The sequence below is a fragment of the Anomaloglossus baeobatrachus genome, chromosome 1 (assembly GCF_048569485.1).
Source record: "Anomaloglossus baeobatrachus isolate aAnoBae1 chromosome 1, aAnoBae1.hap1, whole genome shotgun sequence".
NCBI classification, from domain to species: domain Eukaryota; kingdom Metazoa; phylum Chordata; class Amphibia; order Anura; family Aromobatidae; genus Anomaloglossus; species Anomaloglossus baeobatrachus.
The window spans coordinates 976,680,270-976,706,643 of NC_134353.1; the positions used below are offsets into that span (position 1 = coordinate 976,680,270).

At 50.1% G+C, this 26,374-nt stretch overlaps 1 protein-coding gene and 1 long non-coding RNA gene across 5 annotated transcripts in view; one reads left to right on the plus strand and one right to left on the minus strand.

Annotated features, from left to right (window-relative positions):
• LOC142303084 (uncharacterized) overlaps nt 1-1,133 on the minus strand; it is an 82,425-nt gene extending 81,292 nt beyond the window's left edge. For all 4 annotated transcript variants that reach the window (XM_075344220.1, XM_075344237.1, XM_075344202.1 and 1 more), the window contains exon 1: nt 899-1,133. In XM_075344220.1, the coding sequence (XP_075200335.1) occupies nt 899-901 (3 nt within the window). In that variant the 5' untranslated portion in view covers nt 902-1,133. The remainder of the gene's footprint in view (nt 1-898) is intronic.
• Nucleotides 1,134-1,507: 374 nt separating this feature from the next.
• Nucleotides 1,508-25,911, plus strand: LOC142303105 (uncharacterized). The gene is made up of 3 exons (XR_012752991.1): nt 1,508-1,593; nt 25,486-25,632; nt 25,775-25,911. It is a non-coding gene; the product is annotated as an uncharacterized LOC142303105 (long non-coding RNA).
• Nucleotides 25,912-26,374: the final 463 nt, after the last annotated feature.

Consider the following 26,374-nt stretch of genomic DNA (forward strand, 5'->3'; position numbering starts at 1 on the left):
CCACGAGCGATGGATCCTGTAACTAAAGCCCCGATCACATCTACAAGACGTCACCAACCACGAGCAATGGATCCTGTAACTAAGGCCCCGATCACATCTACAAGACGTCACCAACACGAGCGATGGATCCTGTAACTAAAGCCCCGATCACATCTACAAGATGTCACCACCACAAGCGATGGATCCTGTAACTAAGGCCCCGATCTCATCTACAAGACGTCACCAACCACGAGCGATGGATCTGGTAACTAAAGGCACCCAATCTCATCTACAAGATGTCACCAACCACGAGCGATGGATCCTGTAACTAAGGCCCCGATCTCATCTACAAGACGTCACCAACCACGAGCGATGGATCCTGTAAACTAAAGCTCCTATCTCATCTACAAGACGTCACCAACCACAAGCGATGGATCCTGTAACTAAGGCCCCGATCTCATCTACAAGACGTCACCAACCACGAGCGATGGATCCTGTAACTAAAGCTCCTATCTCATCTACAAGACATCACAAACCACGAGCGATGGATCCTGTAACTAAAGCCCCGATCACATCTACAAGACGTCACCAACCACGAGCGATGGATCCTGTAACTAAGGCCCGATCAACATCTACAAGACGTCACCAACCACGAGCGATGGATCCTGTAACTAAGGCCCCGATCACAATCTACAAGACGTCACCAACCACGAGCGATGGATCCTGTAACTAAAGCTCCTATCTCATCTACAAGACATCACAAACCACGAGCGATGGATCCTGTAACTAAGGCTCTGATCACACCTACAAGAAGTCACCAACCACGAGCGATGGATCTGGTAACTGAGGATCTGGTGACAGTGCTATAGATCCTTTACTATATGAGACACTGGTTTGTTGTCACAGATTCAGTAGTTACCATTCATATCAATAGGAGCCGCTGTGTCAGATCTGATATTCCAGGTATCCACAGAAAGGTGATGAATGGAAAGTAGTGGACAATCCCTTGAAGGCCGGAGCTGAAGAGCTGGCACTGGTGCAGGCCCCGCTGACAGATCTCTCCTGTGCGGGTGTGAACGTCCTCTCACATCACCGGGAGCAGACTCCTCCACGCCGAGCCGAGCCTAGAATGTATGGGGCTGCTTCCCGGTTGGTGGGCGTGACCGGCGTGGCTGATGGGAGTGTCGATGTTTCCTTCCGTCCACTATATTTATGCGGGGCGGGGCGGGGGGAGGGTCTTCGCGCTGGTTGTCAAGGGCTACATGTGACAGGAGGGGCCAGAGGATTACTCCTACCTGTAGTGGTCATGTGACAAGCGGGGAGGAGTTTAGCAGAGATTATTCCTGAAGGAAGACCTGTGATGGTGGTCATGTGACAGGAGGGGGTGGAGGCAGCAGAGGCTAAATCAAGCGGTGAAGGACCTGTGGTGGTTGTCATGACACTAGTAGCTAAATGGTCGAAGGTCGAGAACTTTCATCGCGTACCGCGCATGCGCCGCTACCGCCCTCCTCCTCTCCTGTGGGTCCTCAGGGTCTGCCTGCTCCTGGTCGCGTTCCCGAGCTTCGCGCACCAGCCGGGATCCGCCAATATTCAACACTGCAGTGGAGTGCAACGGTGATTAACCCTTACACCCCCAGCCATATACAGCTAGCTGTCTACAGACTGGGGGGCTGTATAACCTTGTGGGGGAAGCTTTATACGAGGGGGAGCTGTATACCAGGGAGGGGCGCTGTATACCCTGGAGCTGGGGGGAGAGCTGTATATCCTGGGGGAAGGGGTGCTATATACCGAGGGGGAGCTGTATACCAGGCAGGAGAGCTGTATACCAGGGAGGGGCGCTGTATATCCTGGGGGAAGGGGTGCTGTATACCAGGCAGGAGAGCTGTATACCAGGGAGGGGCGCTGTATACCCAGGAGCTGGGGGAGAGCTGTATATCCTGGGGGAAGGGGTGCTGTATACCGAGGGGGAGCTGTATACCCTGGAGCGGGAGAGCTGTATACCAGGGAGGGGATCTGTATACCCTGGTGGAAGGGGTGCTGTATACCGAGGGGGAGGGGGAGCTGTATACCCTGGAGCTGGAGAGCTGTATACCAGGGAGGGGAGCAGTATACCCTGGAGCTGGGGGCAGAGCTGTATATCCTGGGGGAAGGGGTGCTATATACCGAGGGGGAGCTGTATACTAGGGAGGGGCGCTGTATACCCTGGAGCTGGGGGGAGAGCTGTATATCCTGGGGGAAGGGGTACTATATACCGAGGGGGAGCTGTATACCAGGCAGGGGTGCTGTATACCCTGGAGCTGGGGGGAGAGCTGTATATCCTGGGGGAAGGGGTGCTGTATGGGGAGGGGGAGCTGTATACCCTGGAGCGGGAGAGCTGTATACCCTGGAGCTGGAGAGCTGTATACCAGGAAGGGGGGCTGTAATACCGAGGTGGAGGGGTAGCTGTATACCCTGGTGCTGGGGGGAGAGCTGTATATCCTGGGGGAAGGGGTACTATATACCGAGGGGGAGCTGTATACCAGGGAGGGGTTCTGTATACCCTGGAGCTGGGGGGAGAGCTGTATATCCTGGGGGAAGGGGTGCTGTATACCGAGGGGGAGGGGGAGCTGTATACCCTGGAGCGGGAGAGCTGTATACCAGGAAGGGGGGCTGTAATACCGAGGTGGAGGGGTAGCTGTATACCCTGGGGGGAGTGGGGGGGCTGTATATTTTTCTTTGGGGGGGGGGGGAGTGCTGTATCCAGAGTCATGGGGGGGCTATGGGCATAAGTGTGCACATACATGGGGGGGCTGCATTCATGGGGTGGGGGCTCCCAGACCGCGCTCTCCATTTTTTTTTTACAACGCTGAATTACATTTTGTATCGGAAATTCTGCATCATGTAGTCACGTGACGCCAAGTCCCATTTTAAGGGGGTATACCGGTTACGGAATGTGAGGATAGGGGATAACTTGCTGATCAGTGGGGGTCTCAACACTGGTATCCCCAATGATTACCAGAATGGAGGTCCCACAGACGGCAGCAGTGACTGTTGCAGGGGGACAGTGAGCAGCCGGCATGTGACCGCTCCACAGCACTGCCCCCTGCAGGAGCTGTGAACTGCCGTGCTTTGTTGTGTGCTGTGCTTGAAGTGGGGCTGCACATGTATGGCCGGCAGTGACCGCAGACCGTAAATGCGAGCACCTGTACGGAGCATTGCCAGCATTAGGGGGTCCTACAGATGGGGTATAACTACCTCATAACCGGAATACCCCTTTAAGTGAGCATTTACAGGGCCTATAATGGTATTAATCTACCTGCAGCAGTGCCACCCCAGGATTGCAGTGACCCCCCCGCTCTGCTCCCATACTGCCCATCTGCGGGGTGTGGCGTAGTGCTCCAGCAGTTGGCACCCTGGGTTTGTAGTGACACCCCCCCCCCCCCCTTCCTGCTCCCATACTGCCCATCTGCGGGGTGTGGTGTAGGGCTGCAGCAGTTGGCACCCCGGGTTTGTAGTGACCCCCGCTCTGCTCCCATACTGCTTATCTGCGGGGTGTGGTGTAGTGCTTCAGCAGTGCCACCCCAGGATTGCACTGACCCCCCCCGCCCTGCTCCCACACTGCCCATCTGCAGGGTGTGGTGTAGTGCTCCAGCAGTTGTACCCCGGGTTTGTAGTGACCCCCCGCTCTGCTCCCATACTGCCCATCTGCGGGGTGTGGTGTAGTGCTCCAGCAGTTGTACCCCGGGTTTGTAGTGACCCCTGCTCTGCTCCCATACTGCCCATCTGCGGGGTGTGGTGTAGTGCTCCAGCAGTTGTACCCTGGGTTTGCAGTGACCCCCGCTCTGCTTCCATACTGCCCATCTGCGGGGTGTGGTGTAGTGCTCCAGCAGTTGTACCCCGGGTTTGTAGTGACCCCCGCTCTGCGCCCATACTGCTCATCTGCGGGGTGTGGTGTAGTGCTCCAGCAGTTGTACCCCGGGTTTGCAGTGACCCCCCCCGCTCTGCTCCCATACTGCCCATCTGCGGGGTGTGGTGTAGGGCTCTAGCAGTTGGCACCCCGGGTTTGCATTGACCCCCGCTCTGCTCCCATACTGCCCATCTGTGGGGTGTGGTGCAGTGCTCCAGCAGTTGTACCCCAGGTTTGCAGTGACCCCCCCCCGCTCTGCTTCCACACTGCCCATCTGCGGGGTGTGGTGTAGTGCTCCAGCAGTTGTACCCCGGGTTTGTAGTGACCCCCGCTATGCTCCCATACTGCCCATCTGCGGGGTGTGGTGTAGTGCTCCAGCAGTTGTAACCCGGGTTTGTAGTGACCCCCGCTCTGCTTCCATACTGCCCATCTGCGGGGTGTGGTGTAGTGCTCCAGCAGTTGTACCCCGGGTTTGTAGTGACCCCCGCTCTGCTCCCAAACTGCCCATCTGCGGGGTGTGGTGTAGTGCTCCAGAAGTTGTACCCCGGGTTTGTAGTGACCCCCGCTCTGCGCCCATACTGCCCATCTGCGGGGTGTGGTGTAGTGCTCCAGCAGTTGTACCCCGGGTTTGCAGTGACCCTCGCTCTGCTCCCATACTGGCCATCTGCGGGGTGTGGTGTAGGGCTGCAGCAGTTGTACCCCGGGTTTGTAGTGACCCCCGCTGTGCTCCCATACTGCCCATCTGCGGGGTGTGGTGTAGTGCTCCAGCAGTTAGCACCCCGGGTGTGTAGTGACCCCCCCCCCTGCTCCCACACTGCCCATCTGCGGGGTGTGGTGTAGTGCTCCAGCAGTCGAAACCCCGGGTTTGTAGTGACCCCGCTCTGCTCCCGTACTGCCCATCTGCGGGGTGTGGTGTAGTGCTCCAGCAGTTGTACCCCGGGTTTGCAGTGACCCCGCTCTGCTCCCATACTGCCCATCTGCGGGGTGTGTGGTGTAGTGCTCCAGCAGTTGTACCCCGGGTTTGTAGTGACCCCCGCTATGCTCCCATTCTGCCCATCTGCGGGGTGTGGTGTAGTGCTCCAACAGTTGGCACCCCGGGTTTGTAGTGACCCCCGCTCTGCTCCCATACTGCCCATCTGCGGGGTGTGGTGTAGTGCTCCAGCAGTTGTACCCCGGGTTTGTAGTGACCCCCGCTCTGCTCCCATACTGCCTATCTGCGGGGTGTGGTGTAGTGCTCCAGCAGTTGTACCCTGGGTATGCAGTGACCCCCGCTCTGCTTCCATACTGCCCATCTGCGGGGTGTGGAGTAGTGCTCCACCAGTTGTACCCCGGGTTTGCAGTGGCCCCCGCTCTGCTCCCATACTGCTCATCTGCGGGGTGTGGTGTAGAGCTGCTGCAGTTGGCACCCCGGGTTTGCAGTGACCCCCGCTCTGCACCCATACTGCCCATCTGCTGGGTGTGGTGTAGTGCTCCAGCAGTTGTACCCTGGGTTTGCAGTGGCCCCCGCTCTGCTCCCATACTGCCCATCTGCGGGGTGTGGTGTAGTGCTCCAGCAGTTGTACCCCGGGTTTGTAGTGACCCCCGCTCTGCTTCCATACTGCCCATCTGCGGGGTGTGGTGTAGTGCTCCAGCAGTTGTACCCCGGGTTTGTAGTGACCCCCGCTCTGCTCCCAAACTGCCCATCTGCGGGGTGTGGTGTAGTGCTCCAGAAGTTGTACCCCGGGTTTGTAGTGACCCCCGCTCTGCGCCCATACTGCCCATCTGCGGGGTGTGGTGTAGTGCTCCAGCAGTTGTACCCCGGGTTTGCAGTGACCCGCGCTCTGCTCCCATACTGGCCATCTGCGGGGTGTGGTGTAGGGCTGCAGCAGTTGTACCCCGGGTTTGTAGTGACCCCCGCTGTGCTCCCATACTGCCCATCTGCGGGGTGTGGTGTAGTGCTCCAGCAGTTAGCACCCCGGGTGTGTAGTGACCCCCCCCCCCTGCTCCCACACTGCCCATCTGCGGGGTGTGGTGTAGTGCTCCAGCAGTCGAAACCCCGGGTTTGTAGTGACCCCGCTCTGCTCCCGTACTGCCCATCTGCGGGGTGTGGTGTAGTGCTCCAGCAGTTGTACCCCGGGTTTGCAGTGACCCCGCTCTGCTCCCATACTGCCCATCTGCGGGGTGTGTGGTGTAGTGCTCCAGCAGTTGTACCCCGGGTTTGTAGTGACCCCCGCTATGCTCCCATTCTGCCCATCTGCGGGGTGTGGTGTAGTGCTCCAACAGTTGGCACCCCGGGTTTGTAGTGACCCCCGCTCTGCTCCCATACTGCCCATCTGCGGGGTGTGGTGTAGTGCTCCAGCAGTTGTACCCCGGGTTTGTAGTGACCCCCGCTCTGCTCCCATACTGCCTATCTGCGGGGTGTGGTGTAGTGCTCCAGCAGTTGTACCCTGGGTATGCAGTGACCCCCGCTCTGCTTCCATACTGCCCATCTGCGGGGTGTGGAGTAGTGCTCCACCAGTTGTACCCCGGGTTTGCAGTGGCCCCCGCTCTGCTCCCATACTGCTCATCTGCGGGGTGTGGTGTAGAGCTGCTGCAGTTGGCACCCCGGGTTTGCAGTGACCCCCGCTCTGCACCCATACTGCCCATCTGCTGGGTGTGGTGTAGTGCTCCAGCAGTTGTACCCTGGGTTTGCAGTGGCCCCCGCTCTGCTCCCATACTGCCCATCTGCGGGGTGTGGTGTAGTGCTCCAGCAGTTGTACCCCGGGTTTGCACTGATACCCCCCCCCCCCCGCTCTGCTTCCACACTGCCCATCTGCTGGGTGTGGTGTAGTGCTCCAGAAGTTGTACCCCTGGTTTGTAGTGACCCCGCCCTGCTCCCATACTGCCCATCTGCGGGGTGTGGTGTAGTGCTCCAGCAGTTACACCCCGGGTGTGTAGTGACCCCCGCTCTGCTCCCATACTGCCCATCTGCTGGGTGTGGTGTAGTGCTCCAGCAGTTGGCACCCTGGGTTTGTAGGGACACCCCCCCCCCCGCTCCCATACTGCCCATCTGCGGGGTGTGGTGTAGTGCTCCAGCAGTTGTACCCCGGGTTTGCAGTGACCCCCGCTCTGCTCCCATACTGCCCATCTGCGGGGTCTGGTGTAGTGCTGCAGCAGTGCCACCCCAGGATTGCACTGACCCCCCCCGCTCTACTCCCATACTGCCCATCTGCGGGGTGTGGTGTAGTGCTCCAGCAGTCGTACCCCGGGTTTGTAGTGACCCCGCTCTGCTCCCATACTGCCCATCTGCGAGGTGTGGTGTAGTGCTCCAGCAGTTGTACCCCGGGTTTGCAGTGACCCCGCTCTGCTCCCATACTGCCCATCTGCGGGGTGTGGTGTAGTGCTCCAGCAGTTGTACCCCGGGTGTGTAGTGACCCCCGCTCTGCTCCCATACTGCCCATCTGCGGGGTGTGGTGTAGTGCTCCAGCAGTTGTACCCTGGGTTTGTAGTGACCCCCGCTATGCTCCCATTCTGCCCATCTGCGGGGTGTGGTGTAGTGCTCCAACAGTTGGCACCCCGGGTTTGTAGTGACCCCCGCTCTGCTCCCATACTGCCCATCTGCGGGGTGTGGTGTAGTGCTCCAGCAGTTGTACCCCGGGTTTGTAGTGACCCCCGCTCTGCTCCCATACTGCCCATCTGCGGGGTGTGGTGTAGTGCTCCAGCAGTTGTACCCTGGGTATGCAGTGACCCCCGCTCTGCTTCCATACTGCCCATCTGCGGGGTGTGGTGTAGTGCTCCAGCAGTTGTACCCTGGGTATGGAGTGACCCCCGCTCTGCTTCCATACTGCCCATCTGCGGGGTGTGGTGTAGTGCTCCAGCAGTTGGCACCCCGGGTTTGCAGTGACCCCCGCTCTGCTCCCATACTGCCCATCTGCGGGGTGTGGTTTAGAGCTGCTGCAGTTGGCACCCCGGGTTTGCAGTGACCCCCGCTCTGCTCCCATACTGCCCATCTGCGGGGTGTGGTGTAGTGCTCCAGCAGTTTGCACCCCGGGTGTGTAGTGACCCCCGCTCTGCTCCCATACTGCCCATCTGCGGGGTGTGGTGTAGGGCTCCAGCAGTTGTACCCCGGGTGTGTAGTGACCCCCGCTCTGCTCCCATACTGCCCACCTGCTGGGTGTGGTGTAGTGCTCCAGCAGTGCCACCCCAGGATTGCAGTGACCCCCCCCGCTCTGCTCCCATACTGCCCATCTGCGGGGTGTGGTGTAGTGCTCCAGCAGTTGGCACCCTGGGTTTGTAGTGACACCCCCCCTGCTCCCATACTGCCCATCTGCGGGGTGTGGTGTAGGGCTGCAGCAGTTGTACCCCGGGTTTGTAGTGACCCTCGCTCTGCTCCCATACTGCCCATCTGCGGGGTGTGGTGTAGTGCTCCAGCAGTTGGCACCCCGGGTTTGTAGTGATCCCCGCCCTGCTCCCACACTGCCCATCTGCGGGGTGTGGTGTAGTGCTCCAGCAGACGTACTCCGGGTTTGTAGTGACCCCGCTCTGCTCCCATACTGCCCATCTGCGGGGTGTGGTGTAGTGCTCCAGCAGTTGTACCCCGGGTTTGCAGTGACCCCCCCCGCTCTGCTTCCACACTGCCCATCTGCGGGGTGTGGTGTAGTGCTCCAGCAGTTGTACCCCGGGTTTGTAGTGACCCCCGCTATGCTCCCATACTGCCCATCTGCGGGGTTTGGTGTAGTGCTCCAGCAGTTGGCACCCCGGGTTTGTAATGGCCCCCGCTCTGTTCCCATACTGCCCATCTGCGGGGTGTGGTGTAGTGCTCCAGCAGTTGTACCCCGGGTTTGTAGTGACCCCCGCTCTGCTCCCATACTGGCCACCATCTGCGGGGTGTGGTGTAGTGCTCCAGCAGTTGTACCCTGGGTTTGCAGTGACCCCCGCTCTGCTTCCATACTGCCCATCTGCGGGGTATGGTGTAGTGCTCCAGCAGTTGTACCCCGGGTTTGCAGTGGCCCCCGCTCTGCTCCCATACTGGCCATCTGCGGGGTGTGGCGTAGGGCTGCAGCAGTTGTACCCCGGGTTTGTAGTGACCCCCGCTGTGCTCCCATACTGCCCATCTGCGGGGTGTGGTGTAGAGCTGCTGCAGTTGGCACCCCGGGTTTGCAGTGACCCCCCCCCCCCCCCCGCCCTGCTCCCACATTGCCCATCTGCGGGGTGTGGTGTAGTGCTCCAGCAGTCGTACCCCGGGTTTGTAGTGACCCTGCTCTGCTCCCATACTGCCCATCTGCGGGGTGTGGTGTAGTGCTCCAGCAGTTGTACCCCGGGTTTGCAGTGACCCCGCTCTGCTCCCATACTGCCCATCTGCGGGGTGTGGTGTAGTGCTCCAGCAGTTGTACCCTGGGTTTGCAGTGTCCCCCGCTCTGCTTCCATACTGCCCATCTGCGGGGTGTGGTGTAGTGCTCCAGCAGTTGTACCCCGGGTTTGTAGTGACCCCCGCTCTACTCCCATACTGCCCATCTGCGGGGTGTGGTGTAGTGCTCCAGCAGTTGGCACCCCGGGTTTGTAGTGACCCCCGCTCTGCTCCCATACTGCCCATCTGCGGGGTGTGGTGTAGTGCTCCAGCAGTTCTACCCCGGGTTTGTAGTGACCCCCGCTCTGCTCCCATACTGCCCATCTGCGGGGTGTGGTGTAGTGCTCCAGTAGTTGTACCCTGGGTATGCAGTGACCCCCGCTCTGCTTCCATACTGCCCATCTGCGGGATGTGGAGTAGTGCTCCAGCAGTTGTACCCCGTGTTTGTAGCGACCCCCGCTCTGCTCCCATACTGCTCATCTGCGGGCTGTGGTGTAGTGCTCCAGCAGTTGGCACCCCGGGTTTGCAGTGACCCCCGCTCTGCTTCCATACTGCCCATCTGCGGGGTGTGGTGTAGTGCTCCAGCAGTTGTACCCCGGGTTTGCAGTGGCCCCTGCTCTGCTCCCATACTGCCCATCTGCGGGGTGTGGTGTAGAGCTGCTGCAGTTGGCACCCCGGGTTTGCAGTGACCCCCGCTCTGCTCCCATACTGCCCATCTGCTGGGTGTGGTGTAGTGTTCCAGCAGTTGTACCCCGGGTTTGCACTGACCCCCCTGCTCTGCTTCCACACTGCCCATCTGCGGAGTGTGGTGTAGTGCTCCAGCAGTTGTACCCCGGGTTTGTAGTGACCCCGCCCTGCTCCCATACTGCCCATCTGCGGGGTGTGGTGTAGTGCTCCAGCAGTTGTACCCTGGGTTTGCAGTAACCCCCACTCTGCTCCCATACTGCCCATCTGCGGGGTGTGGTGTAGTGCTCCAGCAGTTGTACCCTGGGTTTGCAATGGCCCCCGCTCTACTCCCACACTGCCCATCTGCGGGGTGTGGTGTAGTGCTCCAGCAGTTGTACCCCGGGTTTGCAGTGGCCCCCGCTCTGCTCCCATTCTGCCCATCTGCGGGGTGTGGTGTAGTGCTCCAGCAGTTGCACCCCGGGTTTGCAGTGACCCCCGCTCTGCTCCCATACTGCCCATCTGCTGGGTGTGGTGTAGTGCTCCAGCAGTTGTACCCTGGGTTTGCAGTGACCCTCGCTCTGCTTCCATACTGCCCATCTGCGGGGTGTGGTGTAGAGCTGCAGCAGTTGTACCCTGGATTTGCAGTAACCCCCGCTCTGCTCCCATACTGCCCATCTGCGGGGTGTGGTGTAGTGCTCCAGCAGTTGTACCCCAGGTGTGTAGTGACCCCGCCCTGCTCCCATACTGCCCATCTGCGGGGTGTGGTGTAGAGCTGCAGCAGTTTACCTCGCTGAGTTACAATTCTTTGCAGGCTCCGCACTTCCAATGCTGAACAGTTGAGGGCAGTGCCTCCAGCGTCTGCCTCCAGCCCCCCAGTTATAAGAGCACACTGAACGCCCCTCTAGGGCCAGACACTTAAACACTTTGGACACAGAACTAGAGTGAGTCACACCTCTGATTTCGGCAGCGGTGACCAGAAGTGAGCACTCCCAGACGTCTGCAGATTGATGGAAGTCCGCGAGTGCTGAAGTCCGGGCCCTGCTATCAAAAACAGGTGCTCATCACTGGAGGTTCTGCTACAAACTTTTCACCCTGCGTGTACTGGGCATGGACAGCTGTTCACAGATGCAAAAATTTTGCATTATGAAAAATTTTGGTCACCATCTGGAACCCTGTGTATTACCTCTATCAAAGCCAGAAACCTCTGTTCTGCGAGGAAAGTGCCGGCGCGCCCCGCGAGGAAAGTGCCGGCGCGCCCCGCGGCCACTGGCTCTGCTTTGGTAACATGAATGCTTTCCTAATCCTGCCAGTACAGAGACTTGGTTTTGTAGTGTATCCCACACATGATGATGAAGATGATGGGGCGCGGTGTCAATAGATTGTGGCGTTCGGACGATTTTCCAGAACATCTGATGTTACTGAATAAATGTTTGTTGTATTATTACAGTTTAAATGTGAGTATTCATAGAAATAATAAACCGGAGCCCTTTTTAAAATAAAAAAAGAAAGACCCAGTCTTATTTGTTTACCTGGTTACATAGGGGGAAGGATATAATGTCACACCTGGTTACATAGGGGGAAGGATATAATGTCACACCTGGTTACATAGGGGGAAGGATATAATGTCACACCTGGTTACATAGGGGGAAGGATATAATGTCACACCTGGTTACATAGGGGGAAGGATATAATGTCACACCTGGTTACATAGGGGGAAGGATATAATGTCACACCTGGTTACATAGGGGGAACGATATAATGTCACACCTGGTTACATAGGGGGATTGATATAATGTCACACATGGTTACATAGGGGGGAACGATATATTGCCACACCTAGAGCTATTGCATTGATCAATTCAGTAGCTAAATTTCTCTTGATTCATATGTTCATGGCAGTAATGCAGATTCCATTTTTCACATATTCACTCGTGCATAGCTATTGGATTTTTCAAGTCAGTATTCACACAGCAGTTTCTGCTATTTCATGTATTCCCCTTACATAGTCACTGGTGTGCATACCTTATCTCCCCACAGTCACCTGCTACAGACTTGGCAGACCTCAGCCAGCTTCCTAAATCTGGCATTATTCCTTTCTCGGTGAGTGCCCGCCAAAAGCGGGGTGCTGCTGGATTGGAGTAAGTAGCCCTGGAAGCTCTGAGGCATGGACATTCTAAATCCCTGATGAGCCAGCGGAAGGGTGAGACTCTGTTGCCTGTAACATTCTGTTGTTTTGCTGGTTGTGTTATGTGCCGTTAATTGTTTGGGGATCCAATAAAGTCTAATTATTGTGGTTCCCTCACCCTGTGTTGTCTGAGTAGTGTTACGCCCACGGTTAAGGAGGCCGGCGTTCAGTTGGGATGAGCCCTGAGCCACGCTGTCTTTCTAAAGGCGGCGGGTTTTAGTGGACGAGAGCACCCACTGAGCCCCGTGTCTCCACAATTGGTGGCAGTAGTGGGACACTACTCAGCCTGGTTTACCCAGGGGAGCTGCAGCGGACTGCAGCTTTCAATGTTCAGAAACTTTAACCCATGAGAGTCCATGTCGTCACACTGGTTACATAGGGGAACGATATAATGTCACACCTGGTTACATAGGGGGAACAATATAATGTCAGACCTGGTTTCATAGGAGGAACGATATAATGCCACACGGATTACATAGGGGGAACGATATAATGCCACACCTGGTTACATAGGGAGAACGATATAATGTCAGACCTGGTTACATAGGGGGAAAGATATAATGTCAGACCTGGTTACATAGGGGGAACGATATAATGCCACACCTGGTTACATGGGGGAAGGATATAATGTCAGACTTGGTTACATAGGGGAAACGATATAATGTCACACATGGTTACATAGGGGAAACGATATAATGTCGCTCCTGGTAACATAGGGGGAACGATATAATGCCACACCTGGTTACATGGGGGAAGGATATAATGTCACACCTGTTTACATAGGGGGAACGATATAATGTCAGGCCTGGTTACATAGGGGGAACGATATAATGTCAGACCTGGTTACATAGGGGGAACAATATAATGTCAGATTTGGTTTCATAGGAGGAACGATATAATGCCACACCTGATTACATAGGGGGAACGATATAATATCAGACCTGGTTACATAGGGGGAACGATATAATGCCACACTGATTACATAGGGGGAACGATATAATGCCACACTGATTACATAGGGGGAACGATATAATGCCACACTGATTACATAGGGGGAACGATATAATGCCACACTGATTACATAGGGGAAATGATATAATGTCGCACCTGGTAACATAGGGGAACGATATAATGCCACACCTGTTTACATAGGGGGAAGGATATAATGTCAGACCTGATTACATAGGGGGAATGATATAATGTCAGACCTGATTACATAGGGGGAACGATATAATGCTACACCTGGTTACATAGGGGGAACGATATAATGCTACACCTGGTTACATATGAGGAACGATATAATATCCCACATGGTTACATAAGGGGAACGATATAATGTCACACCTGATTACATAGAGGAAACGATATAATGTCAGACCTGATTAAATGGGGGAACGATATAATGCCACACCTGATTACATAGGAGGAACGATATAATGTCAGACCTGGTTACATAGGGGAACGATATTATGTCACACCTGGTTACATAGGAGGAACGATATAATGTCAGAGCTGATTACATAGGGGGAACGGTATAATGTCACACCTGGTTACATAGGAGGAACGATATAATGTCACACATGGTTACATAGGGGGAACGATATAATGTCACACCTGGTTACATAGGGGGAACGATATAATGTCAGACCTGGTTACAGAGGGGGAACGATATAATGTCACACCTGTTTACATAGGGGGAACGATATAATGTCACACCTGTTTACATAGGGGGAACGATATAATGTCAGACCTGGTTACATAGGGGGAACGATATAATGTCACACCTGATTACATAGGGGAAACGATATAATGTCAGACCTGATTACATGGGGGAACGATATAATGTCAGACCTGGTTACATAGGGGGACCGATATGTCAGACCTGGTTACAGAGGGGGAACGATATAATGTCACACCTGTTTACATAGGGGGAACGATATAATGTCACACCTGGTTACATAGGGGGAACGATATAATGTCACACCTGGTTACATAGGAGGAACGATATAAATGTCACACCTGGTTACATAGGAGGAACGATATAATGTCAGACCTAATTACATAGGGGGAACGATATAATGTCACACATGGTTACATAGGGGGACCGATATAATGTCAGACCTGGTTACATAGGGGGACCGATATAATGTCAGACCTGGTTACATAGGAGGAACGATATAATGTCACACCTGGTTACATAGGGGGAACGATATAATGTCAGACCTGGTTCCATAGGGGGAACGATATAATATCAGACCTGGTTACATAGAAGGAACGATATAATGTCAGACCTGGTTACATAGGAGGAACGATATAATGTCACACCTGGTTACATAGGAGGAACGATATAATGTCACCCATGGTTACATATGAACTATATAATGTCACACCTGGTTACATAGGGGGAAGGATATAATGTCAGACCTGGTTACATAGGGGGAACAATATAATGTCAGACCTGGTTACATAGGGGGAACGATATAATGTCAGACCTAGTTACATAGGGGGAACGATATAATGTCACACATGGTTACATATGAATGATATAATGTCACACATGGTTACATAGGGGGAACGATATAATGTAAGGCCTGGTTACATAGGGGGAACGATATAATGTCACACCTAATTACATAGGGGGAACGATATCATGTCACACCTGGTTACATAGGGGGAGCGATAGAATGTCACACCTGGTTACATAAGGGGAACGATATGCCACACCTGGTCACATAGGAGGAACGATATAATGTCACACATGGTTACATAGGGGGATTGATATAATGTCACACATGGTTACATAGGGGGGAACGATATAATGTCAGACCTGGTCACATAGGGAGAACGATATAATGTCAGACCTGATTACATAGGGGGAACGATATAATGCCACACCTGGTTACATAGGGAGAACGATATAATGTCAGACCTGGTTACATAGGGAGAACGATATAATGTCAGACCTGGTTACATAGGAGGACCGATATAATGTCAGACCTGGTTACATAGGGGGACCGATATGTCAGACCTGGTTCCATAGGGGGAACGATATAATGTCAGACCTGGTTCCATAGGGGGAACGATATAATGTCACACCTGGTTCCATAGGGGGAACGATATAATGTCAGACCTGGTTACATAGGGGGAACGATATAATGTCACACATGGTTACATATGAACGATATAATGTCACACCTGGTTACATAGGGGGAACGATATAATGTCAGACCTGGTTACATAGGGGGAACAATATAATGTCACACCTAGTTACATAGGGGGAATGATATAATGTCAGACCTGGTTACATAGGGGGAACGATAAAATGCCACACCTGGTTACATAGGAGGAACGATATAATGTCACACATGGTTACATATGAACGATATAATGTCACACATGGTTACATAGGGGGAACGATATAATGTCAGACCTGGTTACATAGGAGGACCGATATAATGTCAGACCTGGTTACATAGGGGGAACGATATAATGTCACACATGGTTACATATGAACGATATAATGTCACACCTGGTTACATAGGGGGAACGATATAATGTCACACCTAATTACATAGGGGGAACGAAATAATGCCACACCTGGTTACATTGGGGAACGATATAATGTAAGGCCTGGTTACATAGGGGGAACGATATAATGTCACACCTAATTACATAGGGGGAACGATATAATGCCACACCTGGTTACATAGGGGGAACGATATAATGTAAGACCTGGTTACATAGGAGGAACGATATTATGTCACACCTGGTTACATAGGGGGAACGATATAATGCCACACCTGGTTACATAGGGGGAAGGATACAATGTCACACCTAATTACATAGGGGGAACGATATAATGCCACACCTGGTTACATAGGGGGAACGATATAATGTCAGACCTGATTACATAGGGGGAACGATAATGTCACACCTGGTTACATAGGGGGAATGATATAATGTCAGACCTGGTTACATAGGGGGAACAATATAATGTCACACCTAGTTACATAGGGGGAATGATATAATGTCAGACCTGGTTACATAGGGGGAACGATAAAATGCCACACCTGGTTACATAGGAGGAACGATATAATGTCACACATGGTTACATATGAACGATATAATGTCACACATGGTTACATAGGGGGAACGATATAATGTCAGACCTGGTTACATAGGGAAAATGATATAATGTCACACTTGGTTACATAGGAGGAACGATATAATGTCACACCTGATTACATAGGAGGAACAATATAATGTCAGACCTGATTACATAGGGGGAACGATAAGGTCACACCTGGTTACATAGGGGGAAGGATATAATGTCAGACCTGGTTACATAGGGGGAACGATATAATATCAGACCTGGTTACATAGGGGGAACGATAAAATGCCACACCTGGTTACATAGGAGGAACGATATAATGTCACACATGGTTACATATGAACGATATAATGTCACACCTGGTTACATAGGGGGAACGATATAATGCCACACCTGGTTACATTGGGGAACGATATAATGTAAGGCCTGGTTACATAGGGGGAACGATATAATGTCACACCTAATTACATAGGGGGAACGATATAATGCCACACCTGGTTACATAGGGGGAACGATATAATGTAAGACCTGGTTACATAGGAGGAACGATATTATGTCACACCTGGTTACATAGGGGGAAGGATACAATGTCACACCTAATTACATAGGGGGAACGATATAATGCCACACCTGGTTACATAGGGGGAAAGATATAATGCCACACCTGGTTACATAGGAGGAACGATATAATGTCAGACCTGATTACATAGGGGGGAACGATATAATGTCACACATGGTTACATAGGGGGGAACGATATAATGTCAGACCTGGTTACATAGGGGGAACAATATAATGTCAGACCTGGTTACATAGGGGGAACGATATAATGTCAGACCTGGTTACTTAGGGGGAACGATATAATGTCAGACCTGGTTACATAGGAGGAACGATATGATGTCAGACCTGATTACATAGGGGGAACGATATAATGTCAGACCTTGTTACATAGGAGGAACGATATAATGTCAGACCTGATTACATAGGGGGAACGATAATGTCACACCTGGTTACATAGGGGGAATGATATAATGTCAGACCTGGTTACATAAGGGGAACGATATAATGTCAGACCTGGTTACATAGGGGGAACGATAATGTCAGACCTGGTTACATAGGGGGAACGATATAATGTCAGACCTGGTTACATAAGGGGAACGATATAATGTCAGACCTGGTTACATAGGGGGAAGGATATAATGTCAGACCTGGTTACATAGGAGGAACGATATAATGTCACACATGGTTACATAGGAGGAACGATAATGTCAGACCTGGTTACATAGGGGGAACGATATAATGTCAGACCTGGTTACATAAGGGGAACGATATAATGTCAGACCTGGTTACATAGGGGGAAGGATATAATGCCACACCTGGTTACATAGGAGGAACGATATAATGTCACACCTGATTACATAGGGGGAACGATATAATTTCAGACCTGATTACATAGGGGAAACGATATAATATCACACCTGGTTACATAGGGGGAACGATATAATATCAGACCTGGTTACATAGGAGGAACGATATAATGCCACACCTGGTTACATAGGAGGAACGATATAATGCCACACCTGGTTACATAGGAGGAACAATATAATGTCACACCTGGTTACATAGGGGGACCGATATAATGTCAGACCTGGTTACATAGGAGGAACGATATAATTTCACACATGGTTACATAGGGGGACCGATATAATGTCAGACCTGGTTCCATAGGGGGAACGATATAATGTCACACCTGGTTCCATAGGGGGAACGATATAATGTCAGAACTGGTTCCATAGGGGGAACGATATAATGTCACACCTGGTTACATAGGGGGAACGATATAATGTCACACCTGGTTACATAGGGGGAACGATATAATGTCACACATGGTTACATATGAACGATATAATGTCACACCTGGTTACATAGGGGGAACGATATAATGTCAGACCTGGTTACATAGGGGGAACAATATAATGTCAGACCTAGTTACATAGGGGGAAGGATATAATGTCAATAAATAAGAAAGCCACGGAGACACCATCACGTGTTTCTCAACGCCGGCAGGAAACTAGCCAGGTCTTTCACCAGGAAGGAACAACCACGGGAAGGGCAGTCTCCAGTCAAGGAGACCACCTATACCAAACATGGTATCCATCCACAGACAGCCGTTTCGGGGTATTTGCCCCTCATCAGTGTGGAGTAGGAATCTGGCTAGTGGGGGCAATGCCTAGTATAAGACTACTTAAGCAAGCATTGTTGACCTTAGGGAGATCAACATATCCACTGCGGAGACACCATCACGTGTTTCTCAACGCAGTGATTCTAGAGCATTGCCCCCTGGGAAGTATGCAAATAAGAATAAGGTCAACAATGCTTGCTTAAGTAGTCTTATACTAGGCATTGCCCCCACTAGCCAGATTCCTACTCCACACTGATGAGGGGCAAATACCCCGAAACGGCTGTCTGTGGATGGATACCATGTTTGGTATAGGTGGTCTCCTTGACTGGAGACTGCCCTTCCCGTGGTTGTTCCTTCCCGGTAAAAGACCTGGCTAGTTTCCTGCCGGCGTTGGGAAACACGTGATGGTGTCTCCGTGGCTTTCTTATTTGCATACTTCCCAGGGGGCAATGCTCTAGAATCACTGCGTTGAGAAACACGTGATGGTGTCTCCGCAGTGGATATGTTGATCTCCCTAAGGTCAACAATGCTTGCTTAAGTAGTCTTATACTAGGCATTGCCCCCACTAGCCAGATTCCTACTCCACACTGAGGGGCAAATACCCCGAAACGGCTGTCTGTGGATGGATACCATGTTTGGTATAGGTGGTCTCCTTGACTGGAGACTGCCCTTCCCGTGGTTGTTCCTTCCCGGTGAAAGACCTGGCTAGTTTCCTGCTGGCGTTGAGAAACACGTGATGGTGTCTCCGTGGCTTTCTTATTTGCATACTTCCCAGGGGGCAATGCTCTAGAATCACTGCGTTGAGAAACACGTGATGGTGTCTCCGCAGTGGATATGTTGATCTCCCTAAGGTCAACAATGCTTGCTTAAGTAGTCTTATACTAGGCATTGCCCCCACTAGCCAGATTCCTACTCCACACTGATGAGGGGCAAATACCCCGAAACGGCTGTCTGTGGATGGATACCATGTTTGGTATAGGTGGTCTCCTTGACTGGAGACTGCCCTTCCCGTGGTTGTTCCTTCCCGGTGAAAGACCTGGCTAGTTTCCTGCCGGCGTTGAGAAACACGTGATGGTGTCTCCGTGGCTTTCTTATTTGCATACTTCCCAGGGGGCAATGCTCTAGAATCACTGCGTTGAGAAACACGTGATGGTGTCTCCGCAGTGGATATGTTGATCTCCCTAAGGTCAACAATGCTTGCTTAAGGATATAATGTCACACCTGGTTACATAGGGGGAACGATATAATGTCAAACCTAGTTACATAGGGGGAATGATATAATGTCAGACCTGGTTACATAGGGGGAACGATATAATGTCACACATGGTTACATATGAACGATATAATGTCACACCTGGTTACATAGGGGGAACGATATAATGTCACACATGGTTACATATGAACGATATAATGTCACACCTGGTTACATAGGGGGAACGATATAATGTCACACCTGGTTACATAGGAGGAACGATATAATGTCACACATGGTTACATATGAACGATATCATAGTATCATAGTATCATAGTTTTTCAGGTTGAAGGGAGACTCTAAGTCCATCTAGTTCAACCCGTAGCCTAACATGTTGATCCAGAGGAAGGCAAAAAAAACCCAATGTGGCAAACAAGTTCCAATGGGGAAAAAATTTCCTTCCTGACTCCACATCCGGCAATCAGACTAGTTCCCTGGATCAATACCCTGTCATAAAATCTAATATACATAACTGGTAATATTAAATTTTTCAAGAAAGGCATCCAGGCTCTGCTTAAATGTTAGTAGTGAATCACTCATTACAACATCATGCGGCAGAGAGTTCCATAGTCTCACTGCTCGTACAGTAAAGAATCCTCATCTGTGATTATGATTAAACCTTCTTTCCTCAAGACGTAGCGGATGCCCCCGTGTTCCAGTCGCAGGCCTAGGTGTAAAAAGATCTTTGGAAAGGTCTCTGTACTGTCCCCTCATATATTTATACATTGTGTCATAATAATGACACATATATTGATAATGATATAATGTCACACATGGTTACATAGGGGGAACGATATAATGTCACACCTGGTTACATAGGAGGAACGATATAATGTCACACCTGGTTACATAGGAGGAACGATATAATGTCACACCTGGTTACATAGGAGGAACGATATAATGTCAGACCTGGTTCCATAGGGGGAACGATATAATGTCACACATGGTTACATAGGAGGAACAATATAATGTCAGACCTGGTTACATAGGAGGAACGATATAATGTCACACATGGTTACATATGAACGATATAATGTCACACATGGTTACATAGGGGGAACGATATAATGTCACACCTGGTTACATAGGAGGAACGATATAATGTCACACCTGGTTACATAGGAGGAACGATATAATGTCAGACCTGGTTACATAGGGGGAACGATATAATGTCACACATGGTTACATATGAACGATATAATGTCACACCTGGTTACATAGGGGGAACGATATAATGTCACACCTGGTTACATAGGGGGAACGATATAATGTCAGACCTGGTTACATAGGGGGAACGATATAATGTCACACCTGGTTACATAGGAGGAACGATATAATGTCAGACCTGGTTCCATAGGGGGAACGATATAATGTCACACATGGTTACATAGGAGGAACAATATAATGTCAGACCTGGTTACATAGGAGGAACGATATAATGTCACACATGGTTACATATGAACGATATAATGTCACACATGGTTACATAGGGGGAACGATATAATGTCACACCTGGTTACATAGGAGGAACGATATAATGTCACACCTGGTTACATAGGAGGAACGATATAATGTCAGACCTGGTTACATAGGGGGAACGATATAATGTCACACATGGTTACATATGAACGATATAATGTCACACCTGGTTACATATAGGGGGAACGATATAATGCCAGACCTAGTTACATAGGGGGAATGATATAATGTCACACCTGGTTACATAGGGGGAACGATAAAATGCCACACCTGGTTACATAGGAGGAACGATATAATGTCACACATGGTTACATAGGGGGAACGATATAATGTCAGACCTAGTTACATAGGGGGAATGATATAATGTCAGACCTGGTTACATAGGGGGAACGATAAAATGCCACACCTGGTTACATAGGAGGAACGATATAATGTCACACATGGTTACATAGGGGGAACGATATAATGTCAGACCTAGTTACATAGGGGGAATGATATAATGTCAGACCTGGTTACATAGGGGGAACGATAAAATGCCACACCTGGTTACATAGGAGGAACGATATAATGTCACACCTGGTTACATAGGAGGAACGATATAATATCAGACCTGGTTACATAGGGGGAACGATATAATGTCAGACCTGGTTACTTAGGGGGAACGATATAATGTCAGACCTGGTTACATAGGAGGAACGATATAATGTCAGACCTGATTACATAGGGGGAACGATATAATGTCACACCTGATTACATAGGGGGAACGATATAATGTCACACCTGGTTACATAGGAGGAACGATATAATGCCACACCTGGTTACATAGGAGGAACGATATAATGTCACACATGGTTACATAGAAGGAACGATATAATGTCACACCTGGTTGCAAAGGGGATCGATATAATGTCACACATGGTTACATAGGGGGAACGATATAATGTCATACCTAGTTACATAGGGGGAAGGATATAATGTCACACCTGGTTACATAGGAGGAACGATATAATGTCTCACCTGGTTGCAAAGGGGGATCGATATAATGTCACACATGGTTACATAGGGGGAACGATATAATGTCAGACCTAGTTACATAGGGGGAAGGATATAATGTCAGACCTGGTTACATAGGGGGATCGATATAATGTCACACATGGTTACATAGGGGGAACAATATAATGTCAGACCTGGTTACATAGGAGGAACGATATAATGTCACACATGGTTACATATGAACGATATAATGTCACACATGGTTACATAGGGGGAACGATATAATGTCACACCTGGTTACATAGGAGGAACGATATAATGTCACACCTGGTTACATAGGAGGAACGATATAATGTCAGACCTGGTTACATAGGGGGAACGATATAATGTCACACATGGTTACATATGAACGATATAATGTCACACCTGGTTACATAGGGGGAACGATATAATGTCACACCTGGTTACATAGGGGGAACGATATAATGTCAGACCTGGTTACATAGGGGGAACGATATAATGTCACACCTGGTTACATAGGAGGAACGATATAATGTCAGACCTGGTTCCATAGGGGGAACGATATAATGTCACACATGGTTACATAGGAGGAACAATATAATGTCAGACCTGGTTACATAGGAGGAACGATATAATGTCACACATGGTTACATATGAACGATATAATGTCACACATGGTTACATAGGGGGAACGATATAATGTCACACCTGGTTACATAGGAGGAACGATATAATGTCACACCTGGTTACATAGGAGGAACGATATAATGTCAGACCTGGTTACATAGGGGGAACGATATAATGTCACACATGGTTACATATGAACGATATAATGTCACACCTGGTTACATATAGGGGGAACGATATAATGCCAGACCTAGTTACATAGGGGGAAGGATATAATGTCACACCTGGTTACATAGGGGGAAGGATATAATGTCACACCTGGTTACATAGGAGGAACGATATAATGTTACACATGGTTACATAGGGGGAATGATATAATGTCACACCTGGTTACATAGGGGGAACGATATAATGTCACACCTGGTAACATAGGGGGAACCGTATAATTCCACACCTGGTTACATAGGGGGAACGATATAATGTCAGACCTGGTTACATAGGGGGAACGATATAATGTCAGACGTGGTGAGGATGACGGGGCAGGACGAAGATGGAGACACAATGAGGATTACAGGGCACAGTGCGGAGAGTGGTAGGTTGTGGGAATGATGAGGGTGATATATATCTATATACAACTATATATAAGGGCCCATTCCACCCACCGGTGACATAGCGCCGGTGTGGATGTGCCCTAAGGCTATGTGCGCACTAGAAAAGTGTTTTTTCACAAGAAAATTTCTTGATAAACTTCTGGGAGTTGAAGATTACCGCACCTGCGGTAAAAAATTGCACCAAAACCGCGGGAAAAATGCATGCGTTTTCCCGCGGTTTTGCCGCAGTTTTTCCGCAGGTTGGTCCCTGCGGTTTTTTTTATGCTGTAACTGCAATAAATAATATAGATAATAGATAATCGATAGACAGACAGATAATGCATAGAGGGAAAGATGGATAGATGAATAGATAGATGAGTTATTGGACACTCCGCAGCCTATAAATAGCAGGTTGCAGCCGCCCCAGAAATGGCGCATCCATTAGACGTGCCAATCCTGGCGCTTCACCCCAACTGATCCCGTTGCCCTGGTGCATTGGCAAATGAGGTAATATATGGGGTTGATGCCAGATGTGTAATGTCACCTGGCATCAAGCCCTGGGGTTCATGATGTCAGGCGTCTGTCAGATACCCGACATCACCAACCCAGTTAGTAAGAAATAAAAAATAGACAACAAAAAAAGTTTTATTTTAAAATACACTGCCCAAAACATTCCCTCTTTCACCAATTTATTGAAAAGAACAATTCCGGCGTAATGCAATAAGGGGGGGGGTCCCACGGCGATCCATACCATAGTCACTGTCCCATTCAATGAAGAACAGAATGTTCCCCATTGGCTGGGAGAGCAATACAGTGACCTGAGCTAACATCAATAGCCCAGGTCATTGCAGGGGATGACAAGCGCTGCCATCAGGAGGTTAGATGAGATCACTACCTGCTGTGATGATTTCCTGCAGTTTTGCTATCAGCACTGTCACTGCCTTCTATACCGCCGCGTTGTCAGCAGTATCACGAGAGCCCGTGACGTTAACACTAGTGACAGTCTCGGGCCGCGGGCATAGACGGCAGTGACCGCGGTGACGTCAGGAGGGAGGAGATCATCACAGCAGGTAATGATCTCTTCTCACCTCCTGGCAGCAGCGCTCGTCATCCCCGCGGCTGCACGCACTGCAGGGTGACAAGCTGCTGATACTGCAGGCAGACACTGACACTGCAGGGCGGGCAGCCGCGGGGCCGGAGCGGGACACAGACTGCACGGGCACCTGGAGGTCACACGGAAGTGCTTCTGTGCGGCGTCCAGGGAGTGTGACGTCTGTGTTTACTCTGCTCCGCTTCCTCTTCCTGGCATAATGACATCACTTCCTGCAAAACCGCAGGCAGCGATGTACATTACCGCAGGTAAATTGCGGCTATACCGGGGGTATACCGCACATCATTTGCTACCTGCGGTATACCCTCGGTATTTCGCAATTACATTACAGTGAATGGAGTGAAATAGCGGGGGTATTCCACAGCTACCTGCGGAAAAGAAGTGACATGCACATTTTCTCAAGAAATTTTCTCAAGAAAATCTTCACAAAGAATTTTCTTGAGAAAAAAACGCAGCGCACAGCTATTTTTTTTTTCCCCATAGGTTTTGCTGGGAAATGTCTGCAGAAAGATTTCAAACATTTCTCAAAAAATTTCCGCAGCAAATCTGCGGGTAAATCCGCGGATAAAACGGCCTTGTGTGTGCATAGCCTAAATCCGCATTACACATGTCACTGCCCGAGGATGAATGTGCTGGAAATCTGACATCAGTTTACATCAGAACAGTGAAGTTTTCTTTATTCTCGGGATTATTTTCAGGCTTCGTTCCAGATCTGTGGATGAAAGCTTCAGTCCAGCACCAATATACTTATCACACGTCTTTATAATATTTTATAGCAATTATTGCTTAACAATTTCTCCTATTTCAATATCTGTTAATGTAGTGGATACAACAAGGAGCGGTGCAGGGACCGGTTATGGCAAATACAAACAATGTGACCTAAACCTTCTATGTTATAGAGTCCGGGAGAGATGCTGCTCGATTAAATTGTAGATAATAGGAACATATACGCAGCTGAAGTCTACCGAAATATTTAATGGAAATTGCAAACCCATAATCACATTCAGATCTCTATATTTATCCTTTCTCTCTAGCTATCTATACCTATTTTTTTTTTTCTGGTATAAAATGGTGTAATTTTTTTATCCTTTGTTTTGCAGATATCCTGAAAAATTTACCTCGTTCTGTCGGCTATCGATTCCGGCCTTTGACCGACTACTATCCTTGGTCCAGTCCAAATTACATTATGCCAACACAAGATTGAGGAAATCAGTGTCTGCTGAGGAACGGCTGCTAATCAGCTTGCGGTAAGTAATGTTACAAATACTTTCACATATAATTTTTTTTTTGATAAATTGTGTAACCTGATGTGAACACTTAATTTTGAAATGCATACAATGCTTTTTATATTTGTGTGTGTTTCTAATTCTTTTTATTTTTATTTTTCAGGTTTCTGGCCACAGAAGAGAGCTACACATCCCTGCACCTTCAATTTCGGGTTGGTAAATCAACCATCTCCGAAATTGTGAGGTGCACATGTGGCGTGATCTGGCAGAAATTGCAGCCCATGGTGATGCCTTCCCCAACCGAGGAGACTTGACTGCAGGTTGCAACAGGCTTTCAAACTGTGGCCAACTTCCCCAACTACACAAAAAACCTGAGCTGAAACAATGTTCAGTAAACATGCAACATTAAGCATGTGAATTGCAGCCTTAAGACTAGAAAAAAACCAAAGAGAAAATTGCATGAAAAATACCCTGACTATAAATAAATAAATTGCAAGTGCTTAATAACAGGGTACTTAGTGTATACATTTTTGCAAAAAGGTAAAAAGCTGTCTCACCTCGTCAAGGTGTACCCATCTGAGACAGTCCCTAACCTACTGAAGTTAAAAACATTATCAATACCTGACTTGTGTCATGTCAAACTCCAATATGAATGGTATCAAGTGGTCAGCTGTGTCCCAGATTAAATACACAGTGAAGTGAGACGCAATTAGTTGTTCAGTCTCAGTATTAGGAGGGCTGCGCCCCCAACTTGCAAAAAAGC